The 21,139-nt window shown below is 44.1% G+C and overlaps 1 protein-coding gene across 2 annotated transcripts in view; it reads right to left on the bottom strand.

Annotated features, from left to right (window-relative positions):
* ARHGAP10 (Rho GTPase activating protein 10) overlaps positions 1–16,721 on the bottom strand; it is a 344,518-nt gene extending 327,797 nt beyond the window's left edge. Inside the window, exon 1 of one of the 2 annotated variants that reach the window (XR_009212922.1) lies at positions 16,354–16,681. Coding sequence is in view for 1 of the 2 variants with exons in the window: in XM_032148067.2 (XP_032003958.1) it covers positions 16,354–16,507 (154 nt within the window). In the remaining variant the exon portion in view is untranslated. Of the gene's footprint in view, positions 1–16,353 lie in introns of both variants that reach the window. The other variant, XM_032148067.2, reaches the window with a different exon arrangement.
* Between the last annotated feature and the right edge of the window lie 4,418 nt (positions 16,722–21,139).

Raw genomic sequence — 21,139 nt, 5'->3', positions numbered from 1 at the left:
TATTTTAACGTAAATTTTTTCCTCTGGTCAGGAGTTCTATTATAAGGCATAGATACCTCACTGTGCCAACAACCTTGTCCTTGTATCCAGGCAAGCTACAGGAATCACAGTCTTCATTTCTACCCTCTCACCAATTTCATCTCTCTCACCTCCTCTATCATGGTTAAAATTTATCAACCAAGCAATGGGGAAAAAATAGAAGGCATACTTATTTTGACTCACTGTCTTCATATAGTCCTCATTTGTTTTACCACGTGCAGTCCCTAGGCCCAGATCAAAACAGGTCTAATAAAGTGAGTTTCAAAAGTAAAAGTTCTCTTATGTATAGGATATCAGCTTTCTTAAGACACAGGGTCTCACTCTGTTGCCCAGGCTGGAGTATAGTGGCATCATCACAGCTCACTGCAGCATCAATCGCCCAGGCTCAAGCAATCCTCCCACCTCAGTCTCCCAAGTAGCTAGGGCTACAGATGTGTGCCCCCTCGCCCCCAACCCTGTTTTTAGAAATAGGGTCTATGTTGCCCAGGCTGGTCTCGAACTCCTAACCTTAATCAATCTTCCTGCCTCAGTCTCCCAAATTGCTGGAATTACAGGCCTGAGCCACAGTGCCCAGGCTATCTACTGCTTTTTGTATGTTTAATGTACATAACTTGATGTGTTTGCAGATAAGCATACACCTGTGAAACCATCAAACCACCATCATTATCAATGCCATCACATCCAAAAGTTTCCTCCCATCCCTGTATCATTTTGTTTTTGTTTTGTTTTCCTTTTGTGGAAAGAGCACTTACTATAAGATCTACCCTCTTAGGAAAATTGTAAGTATACAATATTGTTAATCATATGCTCTATATTATACAGATCTCCAGGTCTTATTTTGTAAAACTAAAACTTTGTACAGGACATCAGCTTTTTACTAGTTTCTATACCCTTTGTTGTGAACTGTGGCATTCTGTCCAAGCAATCACTTGCTGCCCACTTCTTCACCCGACTGGTAGGCACATGATTCAGGCTGGCCAAAGTACAACATCCACCACATCTCAGTGACTGGTCTATGCTGGGCAAGTGACCCAGGACTGATAAGGCCTTTACATAGAGCAACCACAGGTCCAGGTATACTTGTAGCAATTCCAGTTCATGGCTACTGTCTTAGCATAACTGTACTTCTCAAGAGTAGCTGGGTTTAGATTACGTGGGCTCCCTATCTCTAAGGCAGAGTTTCTCAACCTCAGCACTATGAACATTTGGGGCTGGATCGTTCTTCATTGTAGGGGAGCTGTCCTGTGCACTGCAGGGTGTTTGGCAGCATCACTGGCCTCTGCCCGCTAGAAACCATAGCATCTCCCTAAAGTAACAACCAAAATTGTCTCTAGACATTCAAAATCACCCATTTGAGAACCAATGGTCTAGGGGAAAAGAGTCAGTATTCTCTGGAATTGCCAGTGCAGTAAGAAAGGTCTTTAGTCTTCAGTCTTCACCCATAAGCCAGAATTCCCTTTTTTTTTTTTTTTTTTTTTGCTTTAACAAGGTTTTAGTCTGATTCCTCTCACTGGCAGCTGAAATAAATGAGCATCCATAGTATTTTTATAACAATAATCTGAAGAAGAGGAAAGAAAAGGTTCAGATTAATTTTTAAGCTCTGTCCTTTCCACAGAAAACATGACACCAACTCTAGCTCTAGAAACACATGCATAGAACTTCTCCACTCATATTCTCCCTCTGAAGCATCTGAGGGTCTCCACACTCCACAACCCTGAAGAGATGCTGTGTGGCCACCTGCACAGCAGTAAGGGTGTCCAGCCCTGAAGGGAAGACAAGGGCTATCTGTATACCACCCACTGATGGGTATCTTTTGTAAGCATTTATTTCTTCTAGGCATTGTTTCTTAAACTAGGTTGAACCTAAGTAGTTAGCTAGAAAAGAGCAAGAGAAGATATTTTTAAATAATAGATAATTATTCCATTTTTAACTCTGACAAGTTCTATTCCTCCTCTTCTCTTATACAAAGAGGCAGACTCTTGGAAGTCCTACAATCTTCCCAGATGATGCCAGAGACATTTTCTTCCCTGTAGACATCCAAAGAGAATCAGCATGACTCCAGTGAGATAAAAGAGAAAATCGGTTTTAATACTTTGTGGGGAGGGGGGGAAAGATTAAAGACTGTTTGGGTCTTTTAAGTGCAACAGAACAAAGTGTGAAATAAAGTCTGAAACAGGGGCATTTCTTGGTATCATGAGGGTTGTTTACCCAAACATTTAACTCCTTTTTCTCCCCTAACGCCATTACCTCTTCTCAGCTTAACATCTATACGCCATCCCACTCAGTTCAAACAGACTATGAGGAAAACCACTCTTACAAGTCATGTATTATTAATATCAACCAGAAAAAGTATGTGGTGGGAGAGAGATTAAAACAGAATTACTGAATCTTGTCATCTACCTCAGGGAAAATAAATCCATCAGTTGACAGTTTCCTCCATGTCCTGCCACAAATCTACAAATTTGAGTATGTAGAGATCATTTCCATCTCCTCTGTCATGAAACAGGTGAAAGGTACGCCCTCCTGCCCCTTCTTCACCTAGAATATGAATCCCACCTTCTATATTGAGAAGCACGCTGCCAGGCATGGTGGCTCACACCTACAATCCCAGCACTTTGGTAAGCTGAGGTGGGCGGATCACCTGAGGTCAGGAGTTCAAGACCAGCCTGGCCAACATGGTGAAACCCCATCTCTACTAAAAATACAAAAATTAATGGGGCGTGGTGGCAGGCGAGCTATTCAGGAGGCTGAGGCAGGAGAATCACTTGAACATGGGAGGTGGAGGTTGCAGTGAGCCAAGATCACGCCACTGCATTCCAGCCTGGGCAAAGAGCAAAACTCCATCTCAAAAAAAAAAAAAAAAAAGCAGGCCTGGCGCAGTGGCTCACGCCTGTAACTCCAGCACTTTGGGAGGCCGAGGCAGGCGGATCACAAGGTTAAGAGATCGAGACCATCCTGGTCAACATGGTAAAACCCCGTCTCTACTAAAAAATACAAAAATTAGCTGGGCATGGTGGCGCATGCCTGTAGTCCCAGCTACTCTGGAGGCTGAGGCAGAAGAATCGCTTTAACCCAGGAGGCAGAGGATGCAGTGAGCCAAGATCACGCCACTGCACTCCAGCCTGGCGACAGAGTGAGACTCTGTCTCAAAATAAATAAATAAATAAATAAGAAGCACTTTGTGGCGGGGCATGGTGCCTCACACCTGTACGAGGAAAGACAAGGTCAGGATTCGAGACAACCTGACCAAATGGTGAAACCCACTCTACTAAAAAATACAAAAAAAATTACCAGGCTCCTGTAATCCCAGCACTTTGTGAGGCCGAGGCGGGTGGATCACAAGGTCAGGAGATGGAGACCATCCTCGCTAACACTGTGAAACCCCATCTCTACTAAAAATACAAAAAATTAGCAGGGCATGGTTGTGGGCGCCTGTAGTCCCAGCTACTCTGGAGGCTGAGGCAGGAGAATGGGCGTGAACCCAGGAGGCGGAGCTAGCAGTGAGCTCAGATTGCGCCACTGCATTCCAGCCTGGGTGACAGAGCAAGACTCCGTCTCAAAATAAATAAATAAATAAATAAATAAGAAAAGAAAACAAAAAAAAAAACACCTTGTGCTCTGAGATGGACCCCTGAATCTTCCATCTCATCCTCTCCCACTGACCACGTAATCTGCGTCTACAGCCATACCACCCTGAACGCATTCAACCCTGTCTGATCTCAGAAGCTAAGGAGGGTCAAGCCTGCTTAAAGACAGGGTTGAATGTTTTGAAGTATTTGGATGGCAGAACAAATAATTTAGGAGAGCTATCCATACCCAGGCTCACTGACTTTCCTCACACTCCCTTCTCAGTCCTCTGCAAGCAGGCTCCCAGTTCTGCTTGGCCACCTAAACTACTCTCCCACTATTACCAATGACAGTGTGTGGTCAACGCAACGTCACCTTGACTCAAGCTACTTGACTTCTCTGTGGCATGGCCTTGTCCACTCCCTCCTGCTTTCTGAACACTCTTTCTCCTTGGCTTTTGAGACCCTCTCCTGGTTTTCCATCTCTCTGTCAATGGCTTGTTTCTCAGACCTCAAGTTCTTCTTTCACCTACCCCTTAAAAGATGGAGTTCCTCCGGATTTGCCGTGACTCTCTCCCTGCCTTCTCCCTCTACATTCTCTCCCAGCAGCCTCGGTATTCAGCTGCATGGCATCATTTCCCATCCATATGCTGTGTCTCCAGAATCTTTATCTCCAGCTGTATTCCCCATTCCCGAAATACACACCCATAAAAGAAACAAACTACTGAACATGTCTCCTGGCTACTAGGAAATACCTTGGCCTCCACATCCTAAACCGAAAACTCATCCTCTCTCCCACAAAAGCTGCGGCTGTGGCAGGACCTCAGTGAACTGCACTCACCAGCCCACACCAGAAACTGAGGTGTCAGGGCAGCCCCCACACCCAATCACCCCCTACAGCCTGCAGCTGCTACGTCCTGACTCCTCTTCTGCCACCAAAGTCTCTGGCCTAGATGACTGACCCCCCAACCTCCAGTCTTGCTTTCCTCCAATTTGTTTGCACAACCGCACCCCGAGAAAGCTTTCTATGACAATCCAAATCACACCACTCCCCTACTCAAAACTTTTCAATCACTTCCCACTGTCCTTAGAGTAAAGCCCTCGACCTGCTTTCCAAGGCCCTTCCCGACCCTCCCCCACCCCCTCGACAGCACCATTCTTACCCTCAATGCAGATTCCCTGGCCCACCTGAGCACCATTTTTCCATCCCCAGGATATGCTCTCTCTGACCTCTCAGATGCATTTTCCCTGCACTTGGAGAATACTTCTTCCCCACTCTCAGCAGAGAAAGCTCTGATCCTTCCTTTTGGTCTCAGCCTAGAAGTTTTATTTTCTTGAAGTCTTCTTGGAACAACCAAACTAGGTAGTCCTGTTAACTAGGGTCATCGCATCCCACACTGATTCAACAATGTGAATGTAACTGCTTTTTAAATAAATTTGCGTCTCCTGCACTAGAACTCTTCTGCACAAATATACACGTTTCTTCTCACTGTTAAACCTCTAGCAACTAGCCCACCATAGCTAGAGTTCAGTGACAAGATGACACCCCTCCACCACTGTCATAAATAAGGTTGTTCTAGTGATGACTGAACAGATTTTTAATTTGTTTTCTACGCCTAGCAAACACACACTTCACTATGGCTCAGTCAATTTTTCTAAGTACTTTAAAAATAATTTAAGCCTCACAACATTTTAAACATGTAACTATTATCTACTTTATTCTTTTTTATTTATTTTTTTTTTTTGAGAAGGAGTTTCACTCTTGTTGCCCAGGCTGGAGTGCAATGGCGCAATCTTGGCTCACCGCAACCTCTCTGCCTCCCGGATTCAAGCGATTCTCCTGCCTCAGCCTCCAGAGTAGCTGGGATTACAGGCATGCACCACCATGCCCAGCTAATTTTATATTTTTAGTAGAGATGGGGTTTCTCCATGTTTGTCAGGCTGGTCTCCACCTCCCGACCTCAGGTGATCCACCCGCCTCAGCCTCCCAAAGTGCTGGAATTACAGGCGTGCACCACTGCGCCCAGCTGACTATTATCCACATTTTACAGAGGAGGAAATCAAGGCACAGAGAAGTTAAACAACTTGCCCAAGGTCACACAGTAAGTAAACCTGGTTTCAAAGACCTATCTATTTTAGTATGTTTGCTGTGCTGCCTTTGACTTGCGTATCACAAAACAAAAACAAAACTATCAGCTGGGTGCGGTGGCTTACACCTGTAATCCCAGCACTTTGAGAGGCTGAGGCAGGTGGATCATGAGGTCAGGCATTCGAGACCATCCTGGTCAACATTGGTGAAACCCCATCTCCACTAAAAATACAAAAAAAAAAAATAGCCAGACGTGGTGGTACACACCTGTAATCCCAGCTACTCAGGGAGGTTGAGGCAGGAGAATCGCTTGAACCCAGGAGGCGGAGATTGCAGTGAGCTGAGATCACGCCACAGCACTGCAGCCTGGGTGACAAAGTGAGACTGTCTCCAAAAATAAAAAAATAAAAACTATCTGTCAGCATGGCAGAGACTCTGCCCGATTCTCAAATAAATGGAATGTCATGTCAAGGACACTATATTCCCTTGTACTTCTGGCTTTGTCCCCAAAATTTAAAAAAAAAAAAAAAGGCTTTCAGTAATACATCAGATTTCAACACACTATTATGGATGGTTTCTCCTATGTATAAATAAATGAGAGGCCTATATTCAGCTCTGTGCTTCGAAATATGGTTAGATTGGAAGAAAAAAACATGCGCTGGGCATGGCGGCTCACGCCTGTAATCCCAGGACTTTGGGAGGCCGAGACAGGCGGATCACCTGAGGTCAGGAGTTCAAGACCAGCCTGGCCAACGTGGTGAAACCCCGTCTCTACTAAAAATACAAAAATCTTAGCCAGGCGTGGTGGCAGATGCCTATAATCCCAGCTACTCGGGATGCTGGGGCAGGAGAATCACTTGAACCTGGGAGACAGAGGTTGCAGTGAGCCGAGATTGTGCCATTGCACTCCATCCTGAGCTATAAGAGCAAGACTCCATCTCAAAAAAAAAAAAAAAAAAAAGTGTTCAGACTCTTTCTCCCATAGCTATGGGTAAAGCCACAACTGTGCTCAAGTCCAACCAAAGGAAGATAGTTATTTTAATAATAATAGTAAAAGTAATAGGCACCTACCATAGCCAAGCAGAGCCTAAGATCTTTTAATATGTAATGTGAGGATTAAATACCACCACGCAGTGAGGCAGAGTTCTTACTAGGGCCATTTTACTAATAAAGAAAAATGTAGGCACTGAAGGCTTAAGTAACTTGCCCAAAGTCACATAGCTAATAAACAGTGAAGCCAACTTTACAGTCAGAGAAGAAAGCACTCATTTTTTTTTTTTTAAGAGACCATTCCACATCCTGTATTCTGACCTGAGGTGACACTGCTGTGGCCAAATTGAGTTCTTCCAGCCACACACCTCACCATGACTTGCCACCGAGAGTGAGGGTTAAGAAGGTGCCTGTGGGTGAACAAGTCAACAAGTCAGGAGAAATCACACTCACCGTTGAAATATTAAGTGGCACTGGATTAATGTCTTCCTGAGGAAACACAGGGAGGAAATTCTAGTTGGACCAGGGAGTCAGGCCTAGCAATGGCAGCAACTTGGGGTGTGATTCCAGTCCATCTCAGAGTTTACAGAGATGCCTGCCTTTACAATGCAAAGCGCCTGGTGTTTTCCCCTGGGGTGTGTGTGTGTGTGTGTGTGTGTGTGTGTGTGTGTGTAAAGAGAACGATATCAAGATGCCTGCCTTTAGAATGTAAAGCGTCTGGTGTTTTTCAGCATGTGTGTGTGTGTGTGTGTGTGTGTTTTATAAAGAGAACAATATCAAGGCCTTCTCAATACAAAAGCATCCCCCTGGCAATTACGTTCCTGTGTTAGGATAAGTAAGGGAAGCAGACCTGCCAGTGTTTGCTTTGGGGCTTACCACAAGATACCATCCAGTCACTGCCTGAAAATCATGTTCACCTGCCCCAACTAGCTTGACAGTTACCAGAATTCTCCACGTACATTGTGTTTATACAAACATCATTTTTCTCTTTCTAGTCAGAAGTCTAATTTCAATGAAGCAAAATGGCTTTTAAAGATTTTTTGTTTCTGACTCAAACCAGTTCTCGTACAGTCCTGAGACATGAACTGGCTTACTCTGATTATCCACGCTAGGGTGGTAACAACAATATCAAAAAGAAAATGGGTTAAATGTCTTTAAGATTCATGGATTTATTAATTACTGACTGTTTTGAAAGCTAGTATCCTAAATTTATAAAACTAATTTCAATAAGGCTTTCATCATGAATATTCCCTAGTTTTATCATCCAAAAAATGCATACGTAGAAGGTACATCATCATAGAACATCAATTAACAAAGTCCTTTTAAATGTCACTTGTAGGAAAAAAAGGTTGAACTAAACGAAATAAAGTTACATACATCCAATTGGATGAATCTCACAAATATATTCAGGGGGAAAAAAGTATAGGATTAAACCATTATATAAAGTCTAAACACATGCAAACACATTATATATTGTTTATGGATGTGCCCAACTGTATCAAAATGCCTAGGAATAATAAACACCAGATCTGAGATAGGTCCTACCCCTTGGGGAGAAGAACGGGTATACAAGATGCTTTCATTAAGCTGGGGGGAGGGGGGAAAATAAATGCATGTTTATTGTGAGACTATCTTTTTATATTTCTAAAGTATCTCAAACTTTTTAAAGGAAAAAACAAGCCTAATACTAAAAGAATAAGTTAAAAGTTACTCTACTGAAAGGTAGGACAAGGAATGGGGAGGAAAAGAGGAAGGTGGAGATTGAGAGAGACAGACAGAGTGGAGGTCTGTCTTGTAATGGATCCTAAATCAACCCAACCTTGGAATGTCTATACTGTACTCATAATACAAATTAGCAATCAGTTTAAATTACAATAATGACCCCAGAGGGGTCTTAAAATTTAACAAAATTTAAATCAGTCATAATACTAAGGTAAAAAGAATACTCTAACTAGATCAAATGTACACACACTCTAGATAATCAAGATTGATCATCACTTCCCTAGCAGAAGACCACGGTTACACCCCTTTACAGAGACAGATCATTATTGTGGTTCAGGGTTTTGGAGTTAGACAAACCTAGGTTCACATTCCAGCTCCACCAATGACAAATTGTGATTTAGACAAGCTACTAATCTCTGAATTCACTGAGGTCAGGAGTTCAGGACCAGCCTGGCCAACATGGTGAAACTCCATCTCTACAAAAAATACAAAAATTAGCCAGGCCTGGTGGCACACACCTGTAATCCTAGCTACAGGGTGTGTAGCTGAGGCTGAGGAAGGAGACTTGCTTGAACCTGGGAGGCGGAGGTTGCAGTGAGCCAAGATCGCACCACTGCACTCCAGCCTGGGCAACAGAGCAAGACTCTGTCTCAAAAAAAAAAAAAAAAGCAACCCAGTAAGGCCAGACGCAGTGGCTCACGTCTGTATTCCCAGGACTTTTGGAGGCCGAGGCAGCTGGATCACCTGATGTCAGGAGTTCGAGACCAGCCTTGCCAACGTGGTGAAACCCCGTCTCTACCAAAAACACAAAAATTAGCCCAGTGTGGTGGCAGGCGCCTGTAATCCCAGCTACTCGGGAGGCTGAGGCAGGAGAATCGCTTGAACCTGAGAGGCAGAGGTTGCAGTGAGTCGAGATCACGCCATTGCACTCCAGCCTGGGCAACAAAAGCAAAACTCCGTCAAAAAAAAAAAAAAAAAGCCCAAAATATGAAGTGATAAACAGCTATTGAAGTCACAATTCAAAACAGCTTCTTTAGGAATTTGTCCAGAGCACTTTGAGGATTCTGCTGTAGGGAACAGGATTACCTAACAGCTCTTAGGAAAATCCCTCTTAGGGATGTCTCTGGCTGTCTTCTTTTATTGTGAATTTACCATAGCAAATACAAGCTGTTAGGATTTCCAGCATGTCAGATGCTGGAAACCCTAATTTTGAGTTCACATCCTCAAAAACTATCTCTGTAATTTAAAGTATCTGATGGTTGCAGTCATTTACATTGTCATGTCGATACCTTGGGCTGAATTCTGTCATCAAGTCTTCCTTATCAGTCCCTTGGAGGAAAGGCCTGCTGCTGACTGCCTGAACCTCGACTGTAGATTGCTTACTAGATTTGCAATGACCTTAGCAACACATTCTACTTCATCTTCAAATCTTTGTGAATCAAAAATAAATTCTAGAAAATATTTTCCCAAGATACCACTGAGCTCTGATTTGCCAATGTTTTTTCTTTTTTCTTTTTTTCGAGATGGAGTCTCGCTCTGTTGCCCAGGATGGAGTGCAATGGCGTGATTTCAGCTCACTGCAACCTCCGTCTCCTGGATTCAAGCAACTCTCCTGCCTTGGCCTCCCAAGAAGCTAGGACTGCAGGTGCCTGCCACCATACCTGGCTAGTATTTTTTTGTATTTTTAGTAGAGATGGGGTTTCACCATGTTCTCCAGACAGTCTTGAGCTCCTGACCTCAAGTGATCCACCCACCTCGGCCTCCCAAAGTGCTGGGATTATAGATGTGAGCCACTGAGCCCAGCCACCAATGTGTTTTCAAGATTTTCCAGCATCCTGAACTACAATCAAAATTTGGAAGCCTTTCCAGGGTTTGACAATTTTGTCTCTCTTCTTGGTCACTGGTAATGGTGCTTTGGAGAAATATACTGTTAGGGGTAATAAACACTAAAAGGTTAGATACCTGGTCTAGGGTGCAGAACAGCTATTTTGAGGCAAGAACAGGGCCTTAATATTAAAATATATGCCTATAATTTAGATATGTCATCATAATTGTTAACCTTTGAGCACTTACACTAAATGCTTTACGTGTATTAACAAATCCTACTTTTAATCCAATATAGTAGGTCGCATTATAATTTCTATTTTATTGACGAGAACGCAGATACAGAAAAGCTAAGCAGCTTGAGCAAGGATCCCCTGTTAGCAGTTCGTTGAGCTTAGGTATGAACCCAGCCAGGCTAGTACCTCAGCTTATGCTCTTAATCTTCTATATTATATTCCATCAGCTATTTTAAAGATTAAACACAAAAATACCCTCCTCTGTGTATTCTTTATCCAAAAGTCTACAATGTACCCTAGTCCCCTCAAAAACAAAAAACAAAAAACAAAAAACAGCAACAAGGAGCTGGTCAAAGGAACCCCAGCAGACAGGAGGACAGAGAAAGGCAATGTGACAAAAAGACACTGAGAACATTAGATTGCTGACTGGCTAGTAAAAAATCTGTTCTAAATAAACATGGCTCAGCTGGTGGCCTGGTGGGAGGCTCTAAATAGGAACAACTCTAAATGGAGTCAAAGACCACCTGCAGTGAGTAAAGCATTTCAAGCTTTTCAAGCCTGTCTGGGTCCCCACCCTGGCTCAAGTCTGATTGTAATTATTTTCACAGCCAGTCTACATTCACACTGGAGACCAGCCACTGTAATAAAACCCCAAGTGACAGTTTGACTTATCCCGGGTGACGCCCCAAATTGTAGGAGCTCTATGGTAACTTCTTCAAGGCAAAGAATGTGTATGAGTATTCCTTTCCATTTGGGAAAAAATTATACTGCAATTTATTAACTTTTTAAAATAGCATTTTATTTTCTGTATCTCTCTAAATTCCACTTGATGGGAGCATAATCACAAAATTTACAATTACACCACTTTATCAAAATTAGGCCATTAAGGCCGGACGCAGTGGCTGACACCTGTAATCTCAGCACTTCGGGAGACCGAGGTGGACGGATCACATGAGGCCAGGAGTTCAAGACCAAACATGGTGAAGCCTTGTCTTTACAAAAAAAAAAAAAAAGTACAAAAATTAGCTGGGCGTGGTGGCACGTGCCTGTAATCCCAGCTACCTGGGAGGCTGAGGCACAAGAATCACTTGAACCCGGGAGACGGAGGTTGCCCTGAGCCAAGATTGCGCCACTGCATTCCAGCCTAGGCGACAAGGTGAGACTCATGTCTCAAAATTTTAAAAATCTAAAAGATAATAATAAATAAACAAAAAACCTAGGGCATTAAGTAGCAGAAAACCCAACTCAAAACTGTCTTATATCATTTAACAAGACATTCAAAGCACAGAAAAACCCACAGGTCTCCCAACAGCATCAAGAACCCAAATTCGGTTAGCGCACTATGCCACTTACTCTCAGGCCCAAGATAGTGGGTAGCAGTTCCAGGCATCATGAGAGAACACAGAAAAGTAGAAAACCATCTTTCTTCATCTTGACAAAAGGAAACGTCTCCCTGAAGTATCCAGAAGACTTCCTGTCATGTCTCCTTGGCCAGAACTGGGATACAACCTCATTCTTATAATAATTACCAACCCAGAAAATGGGTTTATCATAACTGACTTATAGTTTCTTAACCCTGACTGCTTTAACAGTTCCCCCAGGTGATTTTATTGAGCAGCTAGGATTGGGAACCACTGAGTTAGATTAATCGGAATTACCCTGAAATGCCTTCCCCTGAGTCATCTGAAAAGGATGCAGACACTTGAATGAAATCTGGATTGTCAGAGGGGAAAAGGAATGTTGGCTGAACCAGCAGTAGTGTCTACACAACCATTTTACATTTGGGTTTCAAAACACTTTCACACCATTTTATTTACTCCTCAAGGCTTTCTGTATCAGTCCCATTTTACAAAAAAAAAAAAAAAAAAGGAAACCAAGGCTCAAGTTTACAAAATAGGAAAATTATTTTTAGTCTTCCAAATCTCAGTAGGTTTAATGTAATGGCAACTTAAGAAATTTCCCCAAAAGAATATTTCTCTGAAAGACTAAACATAAAGACAGCCAAAGGGAACTTTTATGTTTTTCCTAAGAGGAACAAAGCAAAAACCATTAAAATGCCGAGGCTAGAAGTACCAAAACCAAGTCTGGAAAACCTAAATTCTTGTCCTGGCTCTGCCACTAACAAGGTCATTTACATCCTTTTCCATGCCTGTTTAGTAACAGCAGACTCACTAATGAGGGCTCCTTCAGCTTCACAGACACACAGACACACACACACACACACACACACACACACAGAGCTAGACAATTTAAGTTTACTACAGAGCATTTTATATCACTGTATTAGTGCTTAATAACTGCAAGGACTATTTGTTTTAAAAAATTTTCTCTAAAGAACAAGATACATTTTCTCAAGACTGCCTAACGTAAAATTTATGAGAAAAACATACATGGTTTATTGCTGTTTCTGGCAACTTGCTATCTACCTGTACGAATCATAAGCAACTGAAACTACATAGACATCACAAAGGCTTACAAAAGTTTAAATTGCATTGAAAGAAGATACTGGTTATTTTAAGAAAAGAAAGTACTTTAAAAAGAAAACTAAAAAAGCCATTTGAACAAAGAATTCATTGAATTGAGTGAATAATCTCCAAATCTACCACTAAAATGACTGGCTCTTCTCTCTGGAGTTCCCCCCCACCCCCAGTGCTATCTCCAACTTCACCCTACACAAAAATGTGCAATACTGTCTCTAAACCATCTCTTTGCTATTATGTCAGGCTTCTGCTGAAAAGCCTTCAGTAACTCTCCACAAGATAAAGTCCACACTCCTAACCTTGTTTTTATGGCCCTCCACAATCTAAAACTGACCTCTCCATCCATCCCAGTCTACTACTCCCTGAAAAACCACCACTCCAGCCAAACTAGTCTCTTCAAACACTGCGAGTGTTCTGGTTTCTTCTGGTTTCCAATATGATAAGGCTCTACTCCTTATCACCAGTGAGTTCCAAAACTTTCACAGACCTCCTCCACTCTAACATACAAACCCTTGTCCCTGGAAAAGTTAGAATACTTGTCACTAAATTTTTAACCTTGTCACAGGTATGTGTCTATATCCTTTATTTCAAGAATTTAGCACAGTGCAGGAAGGAGTTCAAAAATGTTTCTTAGATTGAAGTAATTTCAACTACAGGACGATAAATTCAAGGGCAAGGGCCTCTACCCCATTATAAATCTGTATCTAATTCCAGTATTTAGCAAATTGTAGGTGCTAAATATTTGCGGATTGCTATCTAATTTTAACTCAGCAGTAAGCCTCAGGTCGCATAGGCCTCAAAACTCTAAATATGTATGGAAGACTTCAAAGCATCAAGACATCAAAATTACATATTGAAATCTTCCAAGAATGTAATGCAAACAGGAGACACTTTGCAGGGCAATTAAAAACAGAAATCACTTAAATACACAATTCTCAAAATGCTCAAAAGGCCATTTTTGTAAAACAAAATGTAAAATATCTGGAAATATAAACAATCTGACCTAGTGGGTTTTATTCTTTCTGTAGATCCTCCACCCAATGTCATCCCTTGACTCTCTGATGTTATACAAAAGCTCAACTGGTTAGATGAACCATTTACGTAGACTACAATTTCAAATAACCTCATCAAGCCATTTTCAAATGCTGCAGAACCTTATTAGTTCCCCTAAGAGGTAGAGAGGGGAAGCTGGACACAAAAGAGTAAGATCTGCTCAATTTTCCTACGGCCACGCCCTACCCAGTGAAGAAGAATTAAACTCAGGTCCCCCGACTTTAGTCCAAGGCTCTTAGTCTTTGATAGGAACTAGAAGTAAAGTTTATGGAGCACGCGGGAAAAGGCATGTGAGCTACAGCTGTGTTCCTGTCACCTTCTGAGAAAGAATTTAAACATAAATTCTTAATGAACATAACGAGGAAAAAAAGACACTTCCCAATTACTCTCAAAGCATGATTACAAGTTATGTTTCTTGTGCTAAAGGACGAGAATCAAAATGAGTAAGATATCAATTCACAAATTCAAGAAAGTCTACAGTCTGGAGGAAGGCTGACATCTGGCCCCCCAGATGCACTGGCTGCTGCTGGAACCTAACGCATGTGTCTTGATGGCAGCAAAGCTAATATGCAGTCACAGAAATAGCTTTCCACCAGTGGCCAAACTGGCTTTGCCCTCTGCCTCTCTCCACATCTCTCTAGCTCCAGAGGGAACTACTACAACCAATGAGAGAGAAGGTACATTCCCCCGGCCACTGACTCTGGTTAACATCAAGTTACAGAAAGAGTCCTCAGTCCTCATTCTCGCGTTCACTCTGCACCCCCGCCCCCAACTCCTCCTTTCTATGCTCACTCCTCCATATGCATAGCGCCCCCCTACTTCCCACCTAACACACATACCAGACGCCAAGGGCCTGGAAAGCCCTCAACCAAATAAGCCCACTTGTCACATGTCCCAGAGTCCCATTTCTGATTCAAGCAGCAGAGACTTAAAAACAAAACAAAAAAACCCTAAGTGAGTCCCAATCCTGATTTTGCAACACCAAAGAGGTCAGAGAACCAAAAGGAACCTTGGAGATCATCCAGAGAAGTTGAGTGACTTGCTTCCAAAATTACAGGGATGGCTCACTAAATTCTTCCCACAGAAATGTACTTCAACTTATTCATTAAATGCATATTTACTGCACCAGACACCATGCTGGGTGCCCGAGACAGTATGATCAATATGTTTTAATCGCCCTTAATGAAAAATGGGGCGGGGCGCGGTCTGGAGAACAGTGAGATGGGGGATTTTCCCCAGAGGTGGTATCTACAAACAAATGTACAAGGGACGAATACCTCAGGCTGAGAATTACTGAACTGAGAATCTAGGTGAGGGATGAAGGCCCTAAGAACCCAGCCCCTCAAGGCTGGATACTGCCCAAGTCCCTGTCTGCTGTATGGGCAGGTCTTTTAAAGGGGAAAAGGGGACATTCACCGCCATCCTCCGAAGGGGTTATGGATCCAAGGGATGGTCAGGCTACCCAGCTCCTCACTGGAGCTAATTCCGCCCCATTTTCCAGCAGCATCACTCACTCAGTATTTCTGCACGAATTTTGGCCCCTTCTCTCCTAGAAAGACTCTCCTCAACTACACTAAAATACAGTTAACTCTCCTGTATCTCGTGTCTTCTTCAGAGTTTAAGAGACAGAAGTTCAGGGGAGGAAGGCACCAAGCCTAACCGGGGTGGAATTCCCTATTTGCAAGCAGTGCCCGCCTGGGCTAGAGGGCAGGCTGTCAGCTCACCCTTCCAAACCCCAATCTTTGAACCCTTCTCAGCACGGGAGAGGAGGAATGTGCGGAAGCAGCATAAAGCCAGGTGGACTTTCTGGTTTGGCACGTGAAGGACCTGGAACAGGACTGTCGGGGAAGATCAGACAATGAGAGGGAAAAGGTGAAGCTTAAGGGGACTCTGGAAAAACGCAACACCCCCGCAGGGTTTCAAAGAATCCCCAGGAAATTTCTTTTGATAAGTCACAAAACAAAACTAGGCAAACAGATGCCTCGGTTTTGAAGGAGATTGTGAGTAGCTTTAAACAGCAATGAAACCGGACTCCGGGCCAGGAGTGCTTAGGGTCGGTCCAGCGGAGCGGGCAGTCAGCGAGGGGTGTTTGGCGGCGGCCAGGCGGGGCCCGCAGGCAGCTCGTTCCCGCCGCCGCAGAGCCGTAGGGGCGGGAATGGGGACTCGCCGCGCTGCCTCGAGGAGGAATGACTCCAGGGACCCCCCGGGGTTCCGAGAGAGCTGAGCTGGTCCGGAATGAATTCCCCGTTCCTCTGGCTGCTGGCCCCGGACACGAGACCCTCCGCCTCCTGCCGAGAGAGGCTCCTCCCCGCCTCGCCACGCCGCAGCCCGTCCGCGCCCGCGTTCCCGCTTACTTTTGGTCGCAGCGATGAGGTTCTTCCCGTCCTTGATGAGCTCTTTGATGAACTTGTTGGTCCTCTCGAGTTCCGCTTCGTGAGCGCGGATCCTCTCCCGGAACCACGGGCTGTCGAGGTAGCAGTCGCTGAACTCCAGGGGCTGCAGCCCCATGACTGCAGCGGTCGCTGCGCGGTGCGCACGGCCGCGCGCTCTTGCCCGAGCCGAGCTCCGAAGCCGCTGCCAGGTGCGGCCCCGCGCGTTCAGGGAGCCCGGAGGAGCTAGCAGGCCCGGGCGCGCGGCGAGTGCGGCACAGACATGTCCTGTAGAGCCGAGTCCTGCGGCGCGTAGGAGCTGCCACCGAGACCAGCGCGAGCTGCGGCGCCCCAATCCCGGCAGCCCCAGCCGAGCTCTGAGCGCCCGCGGCCCCGCCCCGCCCGGCCCCCGCGCGGCAGACACTCCCCGAGGCGCCACCCGGCCGGGCCCGCGCTCCCGCTCGCCCCCTTCTCTTTCCTCCGCCTTCCTTCTTCCTCCCTTCCCTTCCCTGGACGCCTCTTCCTTCTCTTCCCCACGCGCAGCCGCCCCTCCTCTTCCTTCCGAGGCGTCCTGGGGCTAGAATTTCGCCCCGCGGCTCCCTTCCACCACGGGCGCGCGCCCCTCCCCTTTGCTTGGGCTCCCGGGGCCGGGGTGACTCACAATCGGCTCCCCGCTGCACGGAACCCGACCGGGACCGAGAAGGAGCGTCTTAATTGCAGTCGTTAGTCCCCGCAGGCGGGCGACATAACTCTGAAGCGGCTGCCTTGCAGGAGGAGATGATTAACTCATCTCATTTATCTTGGGACGCCCCCCAACCCCGAGCTGGGAACGAACTCGCACATGGGGCTCTTTTCCTTATCCCGGTTCCTTTCCCAGTTTAAAGTGAGATGCATGGTAAATCTCTGCTTGAGATCGAAGCCTTACAATGGCAAGAACGTTTTCTTGGTGGCCCAGCAGCTCCTATTACACTTCTCTACGTATCCGCACTAAATGACTTAGGTGAAGGGAGAGGGCTGGCTAAACCACAGAAAAGTTGTTTCTGTTGTGTTCAGCACATTAAATTTGCTGGGGTAGGTAGAGACGATCTTTATTATTCTAAAAATAACCACCGGAAAACATGCCAGGTAACGTGTGGTTTTCACCGCGTGGGGGTGACATCAATGAGAATTTATGTCAGTGCCCTCAAAAAGCCTATTTTATGTTTTCTGAAACAACTCCAGTGTGTCCCAAAAAAAAGTTAAGGCATTTTAAAGTATTGAAATGTATACCTTAAGCCAGACGCGGTGGCTCACGCCTGTAATCCCAACACTTTGGGAGACGGAGGCGGGTGGATCACCTGAGGTCAGGAGTTGGAGACCAGCCTGGCTAACATGGTGAAACCCCCTCTCTACTTAAAATACAAAAATTACCCGGGTGCGGTGGCGCATGCCTGTAGTCCCAGCTGAGGCAGGAGAATCGCTTGAACCCAGGAGGCGGAGGTTGCAGTGAGTCGTGATCGTGCCACTGCACTCCAGCCTGGGCGACAGAGCGAGACAATGTCTCAAAAAAAAAAAAAAAAAAAAAAGTATTTCTTAAAAAAAAACACTAATAGTTCATTAGAGTAACTTTTCATAATCGCAATTTATTAAGCAATTATTATGTGCCGGGCACCCGCTAGAAACTCCATACATCTACAAACTCGCAATATAGACTTACATAATGTGATGGTAATATTAACGAGAAACTTCAAAGTAATTCCTCAAGACGTTCAGACTCAGCTGGGTAATTAAGAATCTGTTTGGACGGCATGTTGTAGGAGGGTAGCCCTCCGGAACAAGTTAAATAAGCCTCCTACTCAATAAGCCCTTTTGTTACAAAACAGCACCAGGAGTGCCTAACCCGCAGATAAACATTATTACTCTAATGTCCATCCTCCAGAGAGTTCAAAGTGTTTTACAAATAACTTTTAGGCGGTGAAAGCTTCAGTTCCTACTAAAACCAGCAGGAGACTGGAGTCTACAGAAAAGAGAATAAAAGAGGCAAATAAAGGGGAAGAAAGACAAGAAGAGAAGGGGTGTAAACAAAAATGAGGGCCTTGCGAAACAGCCAAACACTGACCACACTCAATCCTCAGAACAGAAACCCAAACCTTTTCTCATAGATGGGCTGCTGACACTTCTTCAGTATTCAACATGGAGGTTACCGTGTGACCCAGCAAGTCCACTCTTAGATATATACCCAAAAGAAATGAAAATATATGTCCACGCAAATAGTTACACACAAATATTCATAGCAGCATTATTCGTAATAGCCAAAAAGTAGAATCAACCAAAATGTCCTTCATCAGCTGTGTAATGGATGCACAAAATGTTTATGTCCATAAAATGAAATATTAATCTACAATAAAAAGGAATGAAGTACTGACAGGTGCTACGGCACAATGAACGGTGAAAACGTTATGCTAAGTAAAAGAACGCAGCTGCAAAAGGCCATATATAATACTATCCATTTATATGAAATGTCCAAAACAGGTAAGTCTATAGAGGCAGAAAGATTAGTGGTTGCTAGAGACTGGGGGATAGAGTGGAGGGTGTATGTAGTCAGGAGTTTATTTTCAGGGTGATAAAAATTATTAATATTTTTATTTTTTATAGAGATAGGGTCTCACTATGTTGCCCAGGCTTTTCTCAAACTCCTGGGTTCACATGATGCTCCCACCTTGGTCTCCCAAAGTGCTGGAGTTACAGGAGTGAGCCGCTGAGCCTGGCCAAAAACAATTTAAATTTAAATTTTGGTAATGGTTGCACAATTCTGAATATACTCAAAATCACTTAATTGTACGTGTTAATTTGGTGGATTTCTTTTGGTCTGTGAAATATATATCAATAAAAAAAGTTTTAAGATGAACTACTCTAGAACTGCTTCTCCTTCTTTACCACATTAGACTTCAAGCCGTAAAAACTCTGGTTTATTCAGTGTGCCCTGTTCTTTAGATATTTGGAGAAAAAAAAGTTGTTTAAAACAATGTCAAAACATCATAAAAAATATTACTTATCACTTCACACACATGTACACCCAGTGTTAAAGAGCTAGTGAATATGAATCTTAATTCATTACCAAATAGGTCCACAATAATCACCATGAGTGGAGGGGCCTGATTAATTTTGTTTTATTCAGCTATGCCTATGCAGTGTCTGGTACAAATGATCAGTAAGCGTGGAATGAATAAGTATAACTAACTGAAGAGAAATCTCTGTACAGTGGACAGTGGAAAGATAGATATTTAAGAGTTCCAGCTCCAGCTTTACTACTTGTTGTGCAACCTTAGCAAAGGTAATTTTCTGTAAACCTCAGACTTACCATCAGTGAAATGGAGATGATGACATTGCAGCTGCAGGTTGCTTGAGAAGATTTAATGAAATTGTGTTTGTAAAGTGCCTGCTGAAAATTATGATAATGATGAGACTCAAGGAAGAAGGAGGTGTGGAGGATGGGCTGAAGAGAGGGATGAGGGAGAGGAGGAGACAGATTACATTCCATCAATGTGGGAAAGATTTTCGGGGCAGAAGAGCCCTTAAAACATAGTTTTAAACCATGTAAGACAGAACTCAAGAAAAGTGGCCACAAAAGCAGATGCTACTGAGTTTCCAGGTTTCATCTTAATTAATCAATTATCCCCACAAATATTTACTGATCATTTATATGTATTAGGCACCATATTAGGTGCTCGTGATGCAGCAGCACACAAAACAGTCCTCACTGTGCTTTTGATCTCAGGGGGGGAGACTGACCTCATCCCAGAAAAAAAAGAAAAAAATCACACACATATATATCCAATTGAAAATGAAAGCACCATGCAGTTAAAGTTGAAGGGTGTGTGAGAGGTTATAATTGGAACACCTGATAGAGATTGGGGATGGGTCAAGGAAGGCCTCATTGAGGAAGTGATATGAAAATGATAATTTAATCAATGACCAGGAATATCAGTAGGAGTTAACTGTTAAATAGAGGTAGGAACAGAGTAGTACAGACATGGGACCAGCCTGTGCAGGCCCCTGAGATGGCACATTCAAGAGATGAACAGGTCAGGCGGCTGAAGCCCAGTGAGACTGGCTCACAATGCTGGGTGGTGGAGGATAGGCAGGGTCAGATGGTACAGAGCCTCTAAGTCTTATTTAGGATTTGGGACTATATCCCAATGCTGTTGCGAGCCTTTGAAGAGTTTTATGCATGTAGTAAAATGATCCGGATTGTGTTTTCTCTCTAGCTGCTGTGTGGAGAATGGAAATCCAGACAGAAGGTGGTTGGAGTTGTCTGGGCAAGAAATGGAATAGCTCAACCCTCCAAGGTGACCCTTCAAGGAGACAGCGAGAAATAGACAGAAATGAAATATATCTTAGAAGGAGATTCTGGGACTTAACAATAGCCTGGATATTGGAAATGAGGAAGAAGGGGTCAGCGATGGCCCCCAGGCTTGTGGCATGGTAAGTTAGGTGGATGGATATGCCACTTACTGAAAGGATAACATGAGGTAAGAAGCTGGCATGGCAGTGTTGGTGATGACTGGGATGGAAGGATGTGTTTCAGTGTAAACTCATGAAGTTTGAGATGCCTGGGAGACATTCAAGTACCTAAGTCAGGTAGGCACTGACACCCAAATGGCATTTTTATGCTTTACTCAGTGCTTGGATTAGTTAGGGATTTGAATCAATGCAAGTTGGTCAAGTTTCAGTCTACATGAAATAGAGGTTAACATATAGGAAACCTTCCCTTGATGTAGGTTCCGCTGCA

Source organism: Hylobates moloch, unplaced genomic scaffold (assembly GCF_009828535.3).
Source record: "Hylobates moloch isolate HMO894 unplaced genomic scaffold, HMol_V3 SCAFFOLD_3, whole genome shotgun sequence".
Classification (NCBI taxonomy): Eukaryota; Metazoa; Chordata; class Mammalia; order Primates; family Hylobatidae; genus Hylobates; species Hylobates moloch.
Note: the sequence above shows the minus strand (reverse complement) of the source record. Positions and strands in the feature narration are given on the sequence as shown.